This window comes from Aulonocara stuartgranti (genome assembly GCF_965226115.1).
Source record: "Aulonocara stuartgranti genome assembly, chromosome: 13".
Lineage (NCBI taxonomy): Eukaryota > Metazoa > Chordata > Actinopteri > Cichliformes > Cichlidae > Aulonocara > Aulonocara stuartgranti.
The window spans coordinates 21,289,822-21,305,796 of record NC_138949.1 but is presented as its reverse complement, the minus strand read 5'-3'; the positions used below and the strand labels follow the sequence as shown (position 1 = coordinate 21,305,796).

The following is a 15,975-nucleotide window of genomic DNA, read 5'->3' as shown; positions in this document are numbered from 1 at the left end:
GGCAATAAAAAGTTAATCAGCATCTGTCTTTTACAATAACATTCAGCCTTTAAACCCCGTATTAATAAAATACATATTATTACATTAAAAAATAATCACAGTAGGTTCTCATATACTCTTAATGTGGGCCTGAAATAAAAGCTTGCATCATGATACACTGTCTCTTCAATGATTGAAAGCAACAAAGTACATTCGTGGGGAACTTATACTGTACTTGACTATTTGACATTTATACTATATGTTTACACACTATGTTTTAACATAAAGTAGGTCCAGCATTTTATTGAAATATATGATCTAACATGTTAATACAGTATGTAAGGCAGAAACAGAGCTTGCACAATTGGAACAAGCTTGAAAGTGAATATTTGACCTGATCATCTTTAACTCTCTTAGCAGCATTCTTGTAATTTCTTTAAGTAGTCTTCAGGAATAGTTCTCCAGGGTTCTTGAAGGACTTTCAAAGCTCTTATTTGGATGTTGGCTGCCTTTTGTTCCTGTTCTCTATCAAGATGATCCCAAAATCCTTCAATAATGTTGAGATCTGGACTCTGAGGAGGCCAATCTGTGACTGCTACTATTTCAATTTGTGCTTTTTCTATCCTGTAGACACTCACTGTTGTACCTCACTTCTGACCTCCTCCATTCATATTGATTATGATTTGAACAGAAAACTTCAAATGTGGCCTGATTACTCCATGAGACCAGTTTCCTCAACTTTTTTTAAGGATACACTGCACAGATCGCTGCAATCTGCCAGGTTTTTTGCTAATAGCACCATAAGAATCACCTTGTTGTTGCAAAAAGTAATATTTTGTGTTTTTCAATCTATATTGTTAACATTTTTCATACAAATTACATTTTTTGACAGGCTAACAAAGTGCCAAACAATACAATTTAAAATTGGTTCTTTGTTAGGTTTTCTGTGATGTGTAGATACAACACTGTTAATTCTGTAAGCCAAGAGCCTTTTTAAGGTTAAATGATTTATACCTCAGTGTTAAGTGGTTCATGAAAATACTCTGAAAATGGTCAGGTACAAGAGCTGCACTGAAAATAAGTAAAAAAAGCAACCAATGTCAAAAGAAAAACTTTGAAAGACCTTCAGAAAGCCTGGAGAATTATTGCTCCTGACCATTAAAAAAAATTAGACATAGCATGGGTACTTGGAAGCAACATATATAGAAAAGAGGGATGCCTCACAACTTTTGCACAGTAGTGCAGCCTCATTAGAATGTAGATTTTATGTCACTACTCCATTAGTAATAATTACAGCACATTTTTCAACAACACAGTCACAGTTTGCCTGCAGTAAAGGCATTTTGAAAGGGTTACCTATGTTCCTTGCCTCCAGCTCTTTTTCCATGAGTTCTTTCTGGGAGGGAAACTCACTGAGCTTGACCTTGGACATGGTGTCATTCTGACCGACTGTGCTTATCACTTCTGGATCCTTCTCATGGCTGTCCTCAGTCTGAACGTGGACCCAAGGGATTTTCCTAAGAGACAGCAGAGCAATAAAGATGATTAGCTTTTGATTATCAAGTGAGTTCAACAGTATTTACTTCGTTATCTCAGTAAACATACCTTTTGAACTTGTAGATGAAGAATGCAGCTAAACCAACAAACACCACGATGAGCAGCATCAGCATGGCCGACCCACTGGGAAGTGAGTTTGAGTCCACAAGTGGTGCTGAAAGCCAAACACCATAAATGAGCACCAAACTTTTTACATAATATGTGTTAAACTCATTACTTTTTCCTAAACCATGTCCTATTCCAAGGATATTACTTCATTACCCAATGTCATGAAGAGCATATCCCTACATGTTATCCCCTCAGGGCATAAAAAGCACCTTTAGGAGGTCCACTGCTTCTCTCCAGGGTTCATACTGCATGCAGCAGTAGCTTATGCATAGTCATGGCTTTATAAATGCTGAGATGCAATATTCAAAGTATTTCCTCTCACTGCCCATCTTTCTCCCCGTCACAGAGAAGCCTATGAAGTCTTTGACCTTTCCCGATCATTTTAAAGGCAACCCAGACCTTTGTATGCAGACACAAATGAAGACAGATCCATTGGTGGATGAAAAGGGTAAAGACACGCGAGGTGATCGACACGTTTTTACGATATGCTAATGACCCGGTGACCCTGTGAATTTCCCGTGCATATCAAACACCTGCTTTGTCAATCATGTGATTGATTGGCTGACTTCAAAGAGAGCTACTGTCTCATAGCCTCAGGTGCAAAACTGGCACTCTGTGAAGGATATTTAAATCCTGTGATATACAGCATTGTCCGTCTCTCAGGAAACACTTTGTCTTTGCCTTGCTTTATTTTTTCAGAGCGTTGTTAAAATTCAATGTCAAACCAGTCTAACGAAGACACATCTTATCTAATGCTCTGTGGATCTGTAGACATGCTGTATTAATCTGCCGTAAAATAAGCCTAGGGCCTGTTTGAGTGTTTTGTTTTCACATATCTCTAAAAGGGTTTCAATGTAACGACTGCTGAAAACTTACCCAGAGTTTGCTGAGTCATGTACACAATAATGCGAATGTCAGCTTTCAGTTCAAACTGGATCAGGCCTTGGTTCAGTGCAGTGACAAAAATATTTGATATCTGTCACAGGATTTTAACAAAAACACACAGAAAACACAAAGGTTTACATTAAAATTTCATGAACAAGCAAGACATTTTTGGAAAAGAAAAGATTGATACAATAATTAGCTCAGCTTAGCATAATGGCCGGTGGCGCCATTGACTGGCTCTCTCCATTGTTCAAAGATTCGCCCGATAATTAACACATTTCAGTGCATTTGTCTTGCGTTTTGCACTTACTTTGTTTGAGTCCTAGCAAAATAAGCAGTCTGCGGATCTTTTGTGAGCTCAAAAGCTTTTGCTCAAGATCATTTAACAAAAAGAAATAAAAATCAACTATTCTGACAAAAAGACAGGAGCCTGAGATGGAAGTGGCAGAACTGAAGATGTTAAGAGTTTTACTGAGGATGTAGTGAAGGAGGACGTGCAAGTGCTTTTGTGACAGAGGAGGATGCTAGGGATACGCTAAAAGAAGAAGAAGGAAAACAGAAGAAATAAATACCAACTATGGAAACATGCCATATGAACAAACAGTCTTATTATCCTATTAACAGCCTTTAGGTCCTCTTAAATATCTAGCATAAATATAAATGGTAAATGGTAAATGGCCTGTATTTATATAGCGCTTTACTAGTCCCTAAGGACCCCAAAGCGCTTTACATATCCAGTCATCCACCCATTCACACACACATTCACAAACTGGTGATGGCAAGCTACATTGTAGCCACAGCCACCCAAAATACAATGTATCTTTAATGTCCAGGAAACAGCAGCTCTACATAAAAGCTGACATGATCTACATTATTGTGGCTCTTACCATCTCAAGAGCCGCTTCGCTCCCACTCTTGTGCTCAGTAGATGTCTGCTCATCAGGCAGAATAAAGAGCTCTGCTGTAGTTGGAAGCCCTGGATACAGAGATACCAGCAGCTGATCTTCATGAATCCCAGACACCTGCAGTGACGCGAAAACACGACAGCCAGGTATGGCTTTACTCTGAAGGCTAAATTCACACTAAATAATGTGTCTCCTAAACAAAATAAAAGAAGAACACATGGGTTACAAAACATCATGACTGCTGTGTCATTTTAGCGCACCCGTATAAAATAGTAATGACCCTGAAAGCCATTGGTGTTCGCTGTCAACTGCAGGAAAGATCTCTTAGGAACTGATGTACCTGTGATAGAGCTGTCCGCACCACACGGCCTATGTCCTCCCTCCATTCGGGGATGTCAGGATTGTGCTCATCAAGCGCTGGCGAAAACGACAACAGCAGTGACCTGAAGAACTCTGGAAAAAAGGTGAAGTGATGTCTGTTAGAATATTAACGCTACTTCTAGTTTAGGTTTTGATTAATCTGATGTGCAGTTTTGTCCTTTTTCATTTGGCAACATCTGCCTTGAAGTTAATTGCTCCTCGAGATTTCGTGTTCGCATACCGTGACATTTTATTCATTAGATAAGTCCACGTTGACATCAACGTGGCGAAGCTTGCAGCGCTGACCGAGAGGCATCACACTTTCCCTGAGATAGCATATTGCATATTCATGTAACAGGCATCTCTCCAATTAAAGTGCTTTGAAGACTGTCTCCCCCACTCACCTTTAACAGTTGTAACTTTTGAATCCTGCATTACAGTGCTCCCAGAAGCAACCTGGACCGTGACCTTGCTTTTTCCTTCGCTCTGAAATGTGTGTGAGATGCTTCCCTCCAAGGTTATAATGGGCTGGATTTCAAAAGGAAAAACACAGAGAAATGCACAGAAAAAGCTGCATCCTCATGGCTGAATATAGAACACTACGTATATCTACTGTATAATGAGGGGATGCTGCGCTGAACACAATCAATCTCAGGCAAATATAATCAACCATCCAAGCTGGATCCTCCAGAATGGCACAGGGCAGTCACATACTGTCACTTTTTCCATGATTTGTGGGGAGATCTGTGTAGATTTACACTTTCAGATTACAAACAAGAGCACAAAGACATCAAGGGAGGAGTGGGAAGATGGGGAAAAAAGCAGCAGTAAAAAGGATAAATGCCTTGTGTGTATAGAAGAATGGTGGGAGGAGGTGGAGGAGGAGAAGCGTCTCACCTCAGAGCTGTTGTCAAACCACCAGAAGAAGGTCAATGTTCTGGTGTGGCTCGGCCAAACCACTGCAGTCAGATTAGCCTCCTTCCCTCTGACGGCTACAATGGGAGCGGAGAGATACACCCGCTCTAGTGGACCTGCGGCGATGACAAATACGCCATCATATATCCATACATGCATCGAATGAATGCAGCCAGCAAGAAAAGTATTATTGTGATCGCAGTTGATGTACATTTAGCTTCAGGTGTGTGCTTTTGCATTTTCCAAGGTTAAAATGCATAAAAGTAGTAAAACCATGACTGAAATGCAATTCAGCGGGAACGTGACTATCCATGAAAGAAAAGAGGTTTATGCTATCTGCACAGCCTCAGGAATCAGTAATGATGTTTCTTATTCACATACTGGTGATGTGTAAAAACAGTGTGCTGCTGTCAGATCCTTGACTGTTTTCTGCAGTAGCTGTCACGCGGTAAATCCCAGTCGTTTTGTAGATGTGCTTGATGCCATCATCCGCCCTGCTCAGGTTAGAGTACGTGATCTTGATGCCATCTCCAAAGTCTAGCTGGATGCTGGTCCTCAGCGAGTCTCCCTGTGGACAGATGGTATTACATAGCATCTGTCATCATGGCTTAGGTCAGGATACTTTCACTTGGACCACATGCAAGGGAAGAACGATCAGTCTGCCGCTGAAGTGCTGGAGCTGAGATGTCATATAGGCTGTGTCATAAAAACTTTGAAGGTGAATATGAATGGAAAAAGACAGAAATTCAGCAGAGAAAACAAGCAGAAATGTGAAAAGAGAGACGCAGAGGCAAAAAAGGTCATGAAAGAGTCCCAAAGTAAGATGGAGGAGTTTATAATCTGGTGTCATTTTTCCAGCTGATCACTCAAAAACAGACACATTGCCATCACCAAAGTGTTTTTCATACAAATTACAGAAACTTTAACAACAAACTTTTGGTTTTATTACTCAGGCTTTGAGCTATCTGTAGTGAGATGCCACGCTGAAACAAAAGATCAAATAAACTTCATTTGTGGTGATCAAAGCTATGAAAAATCGCACTTTAAAAACATTCAGCAACACCCTGTCAGGCATTTCAGAAGAATCTAGTTCCAATTAAATTAGTTAACAATAAGATCTCAGGACTAACTTCTTCCTTAACTAACCTCAAATTGTTTCTTTTTCTTACATTTAATGAACTTACAAAGAGGTGCAAATCTATGTTATGTTAAAAGAGGTAAATTTGAGTGGAACAGGGAACAAGGAAAAACAATGTTTGAGGTGATATTTCATAAATACATCCATTTTTCAGGCTAAAGGTTGTTTTTTTTGATAACCTTCGAGTTAAAGCCGTTCAAGTTTTTGGGCAATCTATGTAAATCCTACAAGGTACACACATTGCATTCAGATCTGGTTTTTGGTGCAGTAATGTGCTGCTGTGAATATATTAGTCATAAATAGATCAACGTTGTATATATTAGTATTTTGAATATCACACTTTTCTCTTTTCTGCATTTGTCTTTTGAAAAAATCAATACATATTTCCCAGAAGAGAAGTCTTACAAAATATTCCTGAGAATAATTTGAGATTTCAGATTACTTTTAAATGAGGTTGATAACTACCATCATCATTTCCAGTTCCATCCATTTTTGTAACTGCTTATCCAATTCTGGGTAGTGGAGGAGGGGGCTTAAATCGACGTTCTTTTCTTTGGGTTAGGGTTAGGAAAATGAAACAATGAACACCTCGGAAGAAATTAAGAAACCGTCTTCCTTCCTTTTATGTGGTCTTTTCTATCACTGGCTATTATATTCTTTTTTTCTCTCTCCTCCAAAATGAATCTCAGTCGTGCCTCATGGAGAACTGGATGATGATTCCTCGTAGGCTCCCAGTTCCCGCCGAGCGAGCCAGACCGATGGACGACATCTGGAATCCGATGCTGTTTTCTGGCAGACGATGACGACACCAGCTCAAATAGCTTCTTCAATCTCTTAAACTCATCTGAACTGATGCAGATCCTATTGCCTTTCACATCATGATATTGTAACATGCAGCTTTCCCAGCCCCTCCGTTTTTTGCTTTGTTTATCTTTTTAAACAAGCTTATATACGTTTCCTTTCTGGAATCAACTGTACATCAGTTGTTCTATTTGCTGTCCTCTCTGTTGCATAATTTACTATTAATTATGTTTTGTAAGGTGACCTTGATTGTCAGCGCCATTTAGTAAAGTTTTTTATTATTACAATCAACTCTGAAACCAGTTTTCACATTTTTCTTTTACATCTTTTACGTCCCTAATTATTTCAGATCATTTATGCTAGCCTGTAGGCCATCATTAATTGAGAATAACATCCTTTGTAAATGTGTCCATCTCCAGCAAGGCACATTGTTTCTTACAGGTTTTAATAGGAGGTTCAGTTTGTCACCATAAATTATATTTAAACAACAAAATATAGTAGCTGAAAAAGAGGACATAGCATGTCTGATTTAATGGGCACTTGAGCAGATCTTTTCTTTAAAATTTGCTCCTACCACCTCCTACCACACACAAATGGAAAAGTATTCAACATAACATCCTCACTTCTATATAACAGCAAGAGAAAAGTAAATGAGTCATTCATTTAGCTTAGGAATTAGGGGAAAAAAAGCAGGAGAGCACTAGCCTGGGTTTGGTTCATTATGCAATATCTGCTTCTTCTTACACTGCAGTGACTTTTAGGTGTAATAACTCACCTCATTGAGGGAGACCATAAAAGTAACGTTGCTTCCAACAGGGGAACTGAGCTCTCCCTGACTGGTAGACAGCTGGAGGCCCCGGGGTGCTCTGGGATGACACGGCTGCCTCCTGGGCGAGTACACATTCCTCCCTGCCTCCTTACAATTATTGGACAAAACCTTCCGATACCTTTTGAGCATAGAGTAAGTAAAGAGCATTGTCACATCGCATAACAGAACCCAGCATTAGATACATGTTTTACCAGTTTTCAAAAAACATAAAGACTTAACTGTTAAGTGCCAGTAAATTTTCATAGAGCTCACAGCTATTTACAAAAAGAGGGGAAAAAAATGTTTTTCCCAAAAGATTTTTTTTCTTTGTTCACCACTATCACATTTATTTTTTATTTATTTCCGCTTGGAAGATGCTCCTCAGTTTTATTTCTGCAATTTAGTGCAGGAAAATAGCACCTAGCAACAGCACATACTGTGCATTTGGCAGGCTGAAATACAGACCTCTATGAGCACACTTAATTTTGTCAGTTTCCTGAATGTAAAAAAGCTTCATAACCAAAAACCTGTTTTGAATTATTATACATTATGAATTATTATATATTTTAGAATTGGGAAATAATGCAGATTGGGCCCTCCGAGCCCTATTTCTCAACCAATAGGAAGTAAACTATTATTTTCTGTTTATGTACTACACAACATGACAAAAAAGGTGTAATGGGATATTGTTTTGTGATGGACTGAACACTGGGGGCCACTTACCCTGTGCTGTTTAGGAAGCTTTGGCTGGTGCTGCAGCTTTTAGCCGCACCGTTTGGATTAAACCAAAAAGCAGGGGAACAATTCCCATCTGCCTGGCGCTCCCATCCATAATCACTGCCAAAGCAAAGCAAAACAAAACAAAGCAAAAAAAAACTTCATGAAATGATAAACACTGCTACTCAGAGTAATCTAGCTATCCACGCTTTTGTAGTGGGGCAAATGCTTTGCATTTGGAGCTTCATGGCATATTTTAAGACCATAACTAGAGACATGATTGTCAGACATGTGGGATCAAACAGAATTTCAGACAGATGGATAAAAGATATTTAAAATTCATTTAACGATCCATTATTAATTGAATTCTAATAAGTCACTTGACATTATGCAAATCACAGCAGCGCGATGAAAAGTTCTTAACTCCGATCCATATTTTTCAAACTATAATTATATCCGATGAACAGAGTCATATTGGTTATTCTGTAAATATGCCGTGTAAGAGGGATATTAAGCCTTATGAAGTTCTGCAAACTGATACTTTTGTTCTTTTATTACAGCCCTAATTACACACAACTGAATTAGATGTTCAAAGTAGAGAGGCTGTTTGGTAAACATGTGATGAAAGAAATTAAGAGTCACTGGGGATAAAAAAAAAAGTGAGTTACAATATATTCCCTGCTAGGAACACTGAATACAAGCCATTACCATTCGAAATCATATGCTGTGCAGGGGCATGGCTCTGAGGAATAGATCCTGGAATAGTCTTGGGCCAGCATGCAACGGTTGCCTGGCCTGCGCTTCATATAGATCTGCTTCTCACCCATCACACAGAGCTCTCCCTATATCGCAAAGAAGGAAAGAAAAAAAGCTTGTCTTCTTTTTCACAAGTCTGAAAGAAACAAATGTGCAAACACGCGCTCGAATCGTTAATAAATCAGAAGTGATTAATAATCCTGTTACCTTGTTGTGCAGGTACCATGTCTGATAATCTCCATCCATGCATCTCCTGCTAAAGAGGCCTTTGTAGTCAATCTTAATCAGTTGCCACTCTGACCGATGGCTGAAGTGCCCAAAGAAACTGAAAGATGATGCATAAGAAAAGCAAGATTATCTTGAGACATAGACACGCAGTTTTCTGATATCATATTCAGCACCTGCAATCTGAAGTCTGTCATTAATGTTAACAGGCAACATAAAATTCCTCTTGATTAGAAGTCTAAGTTAATCAGTTGAACCTTTCCTTGTTTATATCAACACAAGAGTTAATTCTTCAGATTTGATATTGTTCTATTCCTCTTGGACGCTACCCATGTGTCTCCTTACGTGATAATATGATTGTCAGACTCTGGCTCCATTAAAACTCCATCCACATACAGAGGAGCCAAGGAGAAGCTGTGGCGGTCCCATTTCTTTCCTTCATCTAGACTGATCCTGCGTAAAGGAAGACAACAACTGTCAGTGGACGAATATCTACCTACCGTTGTTTATCTAGCTGTAGTAGATAAAATCATTGTTTTCTCTGTGCGTGTAACATTAAACATCACAAGCACACAGGTTACAGAAACAAAAAGCAAGAACAAAGAAATATGATAAAAGATTTGAGTTCATTTAGCTTTTGCCGCGGGTGAAAAATGAAGCACCTTGAATTCTCTTCAATGTGAAAAATTATCTTGACAACAGACTGAACAATAGAACAAATGTTCCTTGGCCCAGGTAGATTTTTGAAGGTGACAACAGAAAAGAGAGATATGACTCAGGTTGTAACATTAGAAATAGATTTGGGGGGTTTCAAATCACCTCTCTCGGAGCTTAATCACATTTGACAGGGCTGTAGTGTGCAGGGACATCAAAGTAGATAGTGTTACAGAGCTCCCACAATATGAGGGACTTATGAGGGCATTCTGAGTCTCATATTTCCACCCTGCTCTACTCCTCATTTACATAAAAGCACTCAAACCATCATATCCAACTACGAGTACAAAGCTGTAACAGACTCTCTTCCGCTGGAAATGACTCTGACGGTTCTGAAGCTGCAGCACCGATACAATAATCATGCAAACTTGGCCCATCAGCATTTTAAAACATTAAATATAATCATATGCAGCACCCCCCAAACAAAATTGCACTCGTGTAATTTCCCACTACAACCCCAACACCTACAGTTTCTATCTACAGTATTTATGGGATTAGAGATTACTGAAGAAGCTTATACCTACCATAAGTGTCGAATTGGCGCCGCTGCTTGCAATACCGCCAACAAAGCTCCTCCATTGTCAAGAAACCAAACGTTGTACTCTTCATCAAAAATCTGAATCGTAAATTTGAAAAAGAGACACATTTGCTCATTTTATTAGGCAGCACCATTCTTTAAGGTAACCATGCAAAGCGTGTCATGGATGTCACCTGTCTCCAGCTATTTCCTGCGTCAGATGTTATAAACATCCCAAGGTTGGCGGAGGACAGCTGTGTTCCAATATTCCCTGAGTCCAAAAACATGCATAATTTCAGTCAGCATTTACATAGCAAAGACTCACTATAGCTCATAACTCACCTATGTGCACAATCAGCTGATAGAAATCACTCAGAAGCTATGTACGTTCTCATTTTCCACTGCAGGAAAATGACAGTTTACGATTTAGCCTGATCTAATCATCTCACCTGAAATATCAGATTTAGCCTGAGAAGTTTTCATATTTGACTTCAATGACATAAAGAGGGCACTGTGTGATTAATTGTGTGTTAGCTGAACTGCTACAATGTATTTACCTGAAAAACAATGAATAGCTACAATACTGTGCAAAAGTCTTGAGCCATGGCTCATTGCTTTATATTTGGCTGCAGAGGATACGGGACTGTCTTGCAATTTTTATAGGGGTCTTCAGCGATAGTTCTCCAGGCTGTCTGAAGGTATTTCATAGATTTCCTTTGGACATTGGCTGCAATCGTTCTCCTTTTCAGTCCAGTTTTTGTGCCTGACCATTTTCAGCAATAAAACAAATATCTTACCCAAAACATGAACCACCGTTGTGTCTCCACATCAGTGGAAGCAAGGAACCAATTTTAAACTATTATCGTTAGCAATTTTGTCACAATATCATGCAATTTATTCTGAGTTCTTTAGTTGAATCTACAAAAAATGTCAAAGATAACACATTTTGACAGGTATAAAGTAGTAAATGAAAAAGGGAGAAAAGCCTGAGGTTTGTCAAAATTACACGACACCTGAATGGGTCTGGATAGCAATGACACTTACCAGTGAAATTGAGTGATATGAAGTTTTTGTTTCAAATTCCTCTCATCTCCTCAAATTCTCAATATTATCAACATGTATGGAGGAGGTCAGGAGAGAGGTACTACACTGAGTGTCTTATACTAATCTGTAAAACATGGTGGAGACTCTGTAATGGTTTACCACAGCATTGAGGATCTTCTCAAAACTGATGAAATTATGAACACAGAAAAGTACACATTTCAATTCACCATGCAACACCATCCGCAAAGTGTCTGGAAAACAACGGCTTCATTTTTCAGCATGACAGTGATCCCAAACACACTGTCAATATAAAAAAAACATACCTGGGTAAAAAACAGACCGTGGAATACCATCAGCCATGGATTGGCCTCCCTAAATCTTAGGCCTCAACATTAGTGAAGCCATGTGGGATCATCTTGACAGAGAATGGAACAAAAGGCAGCCAACGTCCAAAGAAGAAACCTGGAGAAGAATTCCTCTATAATACTTAAGGAAATGATAAGGAAGCTTGCCTAACAGAGCTCAGACTTTGTTGAAGTTTAAATCAACTACTGACTTTCAAGCTCAAATGAACTGTACAAACTCTGTGCTTCTATATTTAATTTCCATATAAATGTGCACATGTTTCAGTTCTCCAGTGCATCTATCTCCTATTTTTCTATCAAATTATTTAAAAAATGAGAGGAGACTCAAGCCTTTTGCACAGCACCTTAAATTCATGTCCTAATGTAACTCTACCTGTAGCCACAATGATTCCTGGAACAGACTTTTTGCTGGTGATTGGTCCGGATGTGTAAGGATTCTCTGACATCTCCAGTTGAAGATGCAGTGAGCAAAATGGCTGTCAACAAAACGGATTCAAATACAGCACAAGTTGAAACAATATATATCTCAGATCTTAACAGCAGCAATTATAATTAGTTCGGCTTTCAAACTATTCTTCCCGTTGAGCGAAAAGTGTTAACATTTTCAGACACCATTTATAAAACAAAGATACTTTGTTCCTCTCATCTCCTCTGCTAGGAGAAAAAAAAAGAAATGGCTGAGGGGACACAGAGGGCATTTGAATTGTTTCATTCTAAAGCAAACAAGGCATGTAATTAAAATTCCCCAAGATGCACTGATAAAAATGGCAAAATTGATTCAAATCATTTCACTCATCTCCCCGAATAAAGCGTACCGAAAAACATCAATAAGGCTTTTCATGCGGCTGAAGTTGGAGGAGGGGGTCAGGAAACAGAAGAGAGCATAGTGGTCATTTGTAAGACACACAGAAAGACTATAGCCTGCTATTAATTGAGGAATGTACATGATTTTAAATGGTCTCTGAAGAACATATTGACTGGATTAGGTGAACATCATACCTGCTGAAAAACACCACAGCCACATAATGTAATTCAGTGCAATCTAACTTTCATTAGTCCTGTTTGACTACAGTTTCAGAGGTTAATGGAAAGTCTAGACCCCTAAAATGTAATGCAATGACACTCTGTGACTTAAACTGATAATAAGAATATTCCAACAAAGCATCTTTTCAGTCATTTAGGGGACTAAAAAGACAAGTCGATGCTGAGGCTGGCACCTGGCCTGGTGCAAAAATGGCTTCGTCTCCAAGAACATCCAAAACACAGCTGATGAGGCTGAAACATTTGAGGAATGTTTCATGTCATAGGCTTAATTTTGCATGAATAAGAGCATTCATTCACTCCTGCCCAAAGGCTCAAGCTCACCAGAATGCAGTGAAGGTTATTTCCAGCCACATCAGTGGCAGGAGCTGGCAGCAAGGACCATGTTTGCCCCTTGTTGTATGTGATGAAAGTCTTTATGTAATTATCCACCAGTTTGTTGGCAAGATACATGCCATTTATCCCCTCAACCTAAGAAGGAAAACAACAAAAATGCATTCATTACTGTCAAAGCCCTTTTCACTTCTAGTTTAGAAAATCAATCTATAATTATTGACTCGTCTTTTGAGCCTCAGTGGAAGCAGGCTGAAAATACATGGCACTGTAAAAAAAAAAACTCTATGAAAGGATATTTCATGTTTTGAAAAATGTTCTTTAAAAGTACAGCATCATGAGCAAAATATGTAAAGTTTTATTGTTAATAATTCAAAACAGCTTTAAATAGTTTACTGTGTAACGATGCACCATATTTTAGTAGCTGTTCAGACAAAATATACTGCCAACAAAATTCTGATTTTTCATTATAAAAATGTATTATTAGGATTAATGTTAATGGATTAAAACCTACTATATAACGACAGCTTCATAAATTAACAGTTCTCCAGCACAGTAACAGGAAAGGGAGTAAGTGGTGGAGTGCCAACATCAGTCCATAAACAAGGCTAACTACACACCTTATAAAAGTCCACTAGTAGATTACCCGCAGGTCCTCTGCTGGTTCTCAGGTTCTCTAATGAAAGGATAAAGTAGACCCCGGGAGAGTCTGAGATATACAGGCTGTAAGTGTTGTTCTGATTCCACTCTTGGACAGCAGCAAATACCTGCTTCTCATCTGTGCTGATAATATGCATGTCCTGTAGTAGGATGTGTGCGAGAGAAAAATGGACAGATGGAAAGACAGAATGGGTGAGAATGACAGATGCAGGCAAACAAACACAAAATAGTCTCAGAAGAGATGGCATTAAAAGGCTTAAATGTGACATTTCTTCATAAAAGTCATGTGACCTAACTCTTAAAACAAAAAGCAACAAAGGTGATTTGAAACAATAACAATATCTTTTCTTTTTCCTAAATATCAGACACTTTTAGGAGTTGTTATTTCTGTTGCTCACCTTTGGCAGACAATATTTAGGTAATTTCATCCGCTTGAATGATTCTCTCATGTAGGAGACAAAGTAGCTGGCTCGTCCTGACTTGGTTACCTTTGCAATGAAGGCAGAAAAGCTTTGTCACTCTGTAATCAGATCACATGCACTGTATATACCCCTGTGTCAAGAAGATACATCATATTTGAAAGTTACTTTTTCACAGTAATACAAAAAGAAAAGAAATTTAGTTCAGTGGAATTTATTTGCACATTCCCATTATAGCCGTTGCTGTTGGTATGATTTTCTCCTACATAGAAAAGCCTATGTAGACCATCAGACAAATGAAAACCAAACTGAGATGGGAGGTGTTTACAAGACATACAGTACAGTGAAAAAGGTGCAGAAAGTAAAGTGAAAGTCGTTTTCATCAGTAGCTAAAATGCCGTAAAAAAAAAAGGAAAAAAATCCCTTTACTGTGGCCATCGTTTTCTTTTAAAACAGCACTCTCCTAGGCTTGCAAACACTTTTTCAAGGTACAAGGTTATTCAAAGCATGTTGCCGAACATGTCAAACATTGCTCCTATGGATTCTCTTTCATTGGGGATTATATCTCTTTGTATAATCCTGGACCAAACCATCTCCTAGTGGAAATTGTGAAAAAATGCAATGGTACACTTACTTGTTTTTTTTTTGCTGTTTTTTCAGTAGGCAGCATATGTACTCAGCAGGGTTGTCAAAAAAATAGCACGTGCATGCTAATTGATACTAATAATTACTATCAGGTTACATACTCCTTTAATGCAGTATTGATATCAATAGTGTCACCTATGCCTCCTTCAGGTGACATAGAGCTTCACACAGCCCCTCCCCTCACTAGCAGCTAAACACATGAATAGCATAACAAACTTGGGAAAGCATCTGAAAGACTGATGTCCCACTCTTCAGGAGGTCAGTGAAGCTCCTGTTCCAACAGCACTTTATTATTGAACAGTTATCATAAATTTGAACTTGTTAACAGATCTTAACGTCAGCTGTTTAGCTAACACTAGTTACCCACATCAATAAGCTAGCAGCTAGCAGCTATGGTCAACAGTAAAACAATGCTTAAAACCTTATCTTTAGCAAACCTCATCAGTTCTGCCTATCTGTAACAGGATAGCAATTATTTGTGTCTGAAAAACTTGTGTTTCTGTAAAAGTCCCAGACTGAAGCTGGGAAACAGATAGAAAGAGTAGCAGTCTAGCTCTGACTGACAATAAAAACATGATTCTAAATCACCTGAAAGACGTAAAATAAACAGGTTTGAAGCTGAATACATCTGCATAAAGCACTATTTTTAAAAATAAAAATAGTAACATCTGCATATGTAAAAAATATAAATATATAATAAAAATATTTTTCTGGGTATCGAATTTTAAATTCAACCTCTCTCTGATTATATGTTTAAGTTTGCCATAATGCTACAAATTGAATCTGGAGCCAATCAAAAGCCTCCTCGACTGTACTATACGACACACAGATATCAAACAAATTATAGTACCTAATATTTTGTACAGCAATGCATGAGAGTTGGACAGCACCCCGCTCTGTTGTGAAAAGAGGGCATGCCTAGACTTCTATCGAAGGTGGTATATGAACACTGCTTTCCAGAGTGTTGAAAGCAGACAAAAATTAAGCACAACAGAAATTACTGTCATTATCTCAATTAGTCTAAAGCTAAGAGGCACTGAAAATTGTGCTGGCTTTATCTACAGTGTTTCTTGGAGATCTTAA

At 38.6% G+C, this 15,975-nt stretch overlaps 1 protein-coding gene across 5 annotated transcripts in view; it reads right to left on the bottom strand.

Moving 5' to 3' along the window:
* The window catches only part of LOC309720348 (VPS10 domain-containing receptor SorCS3-like), a 55,555-nt gene that overhangs the window by 6,548 nt on the left and 33,032 nt on the right, over positions 1-15,975 (bottom strand). For 2 of the 5 annotated variants that reach the window (XM_082557188.1, XM_082557189.1), the window contains exons 8-26: positions 14,227-14,316; positions 13,789-13,968; positions 13,160-13,306; positions 12,168-12,270; positions 10,580-10,656; positions 10,393-10,484; positions 9,500-9,607; positions 9,137-9,254; positions 8,882-9,015; positions 8,180-8,293; positions 7,424-7,595; positions 5,091-5,277; positions 4,692-4,825; positions 4,199-4,322; positions 3,775-3,887; positions 3,417-3,551; positions 2,521-2,620; positions 1,585-1,690; positions 1,336-1,496 (exon numbers count right to left, since the gene is read on the bottom strand). In XM_082557188.1, coding sequence (XP_082413314.1) covers positions 1,336-1,496; positions 1,585-1,690; positions 2,521-2,620; positions 3,417-3,551; positions 3,775-3,887; positions 4,199-4,322; positions 4,692-4,825; positions 5,091-5,277; positions 7,424-7,595; positions 8,180-8,293; positions 8,882-9,015; positions 9,137-9,254; positions 9,500-9,607; positions 10,393-10,484; positions 10,580-10,656; positions 12,168-12,270; positions 13,160-13,306; positions 13,789-13,968; positions 14,227-14,316 — 2,395 coding nt within the window. The other 3 variants (XM_082557190.1, XM_082557191.1, XM_082557192.1) reach the window with 3 other exon arrangements.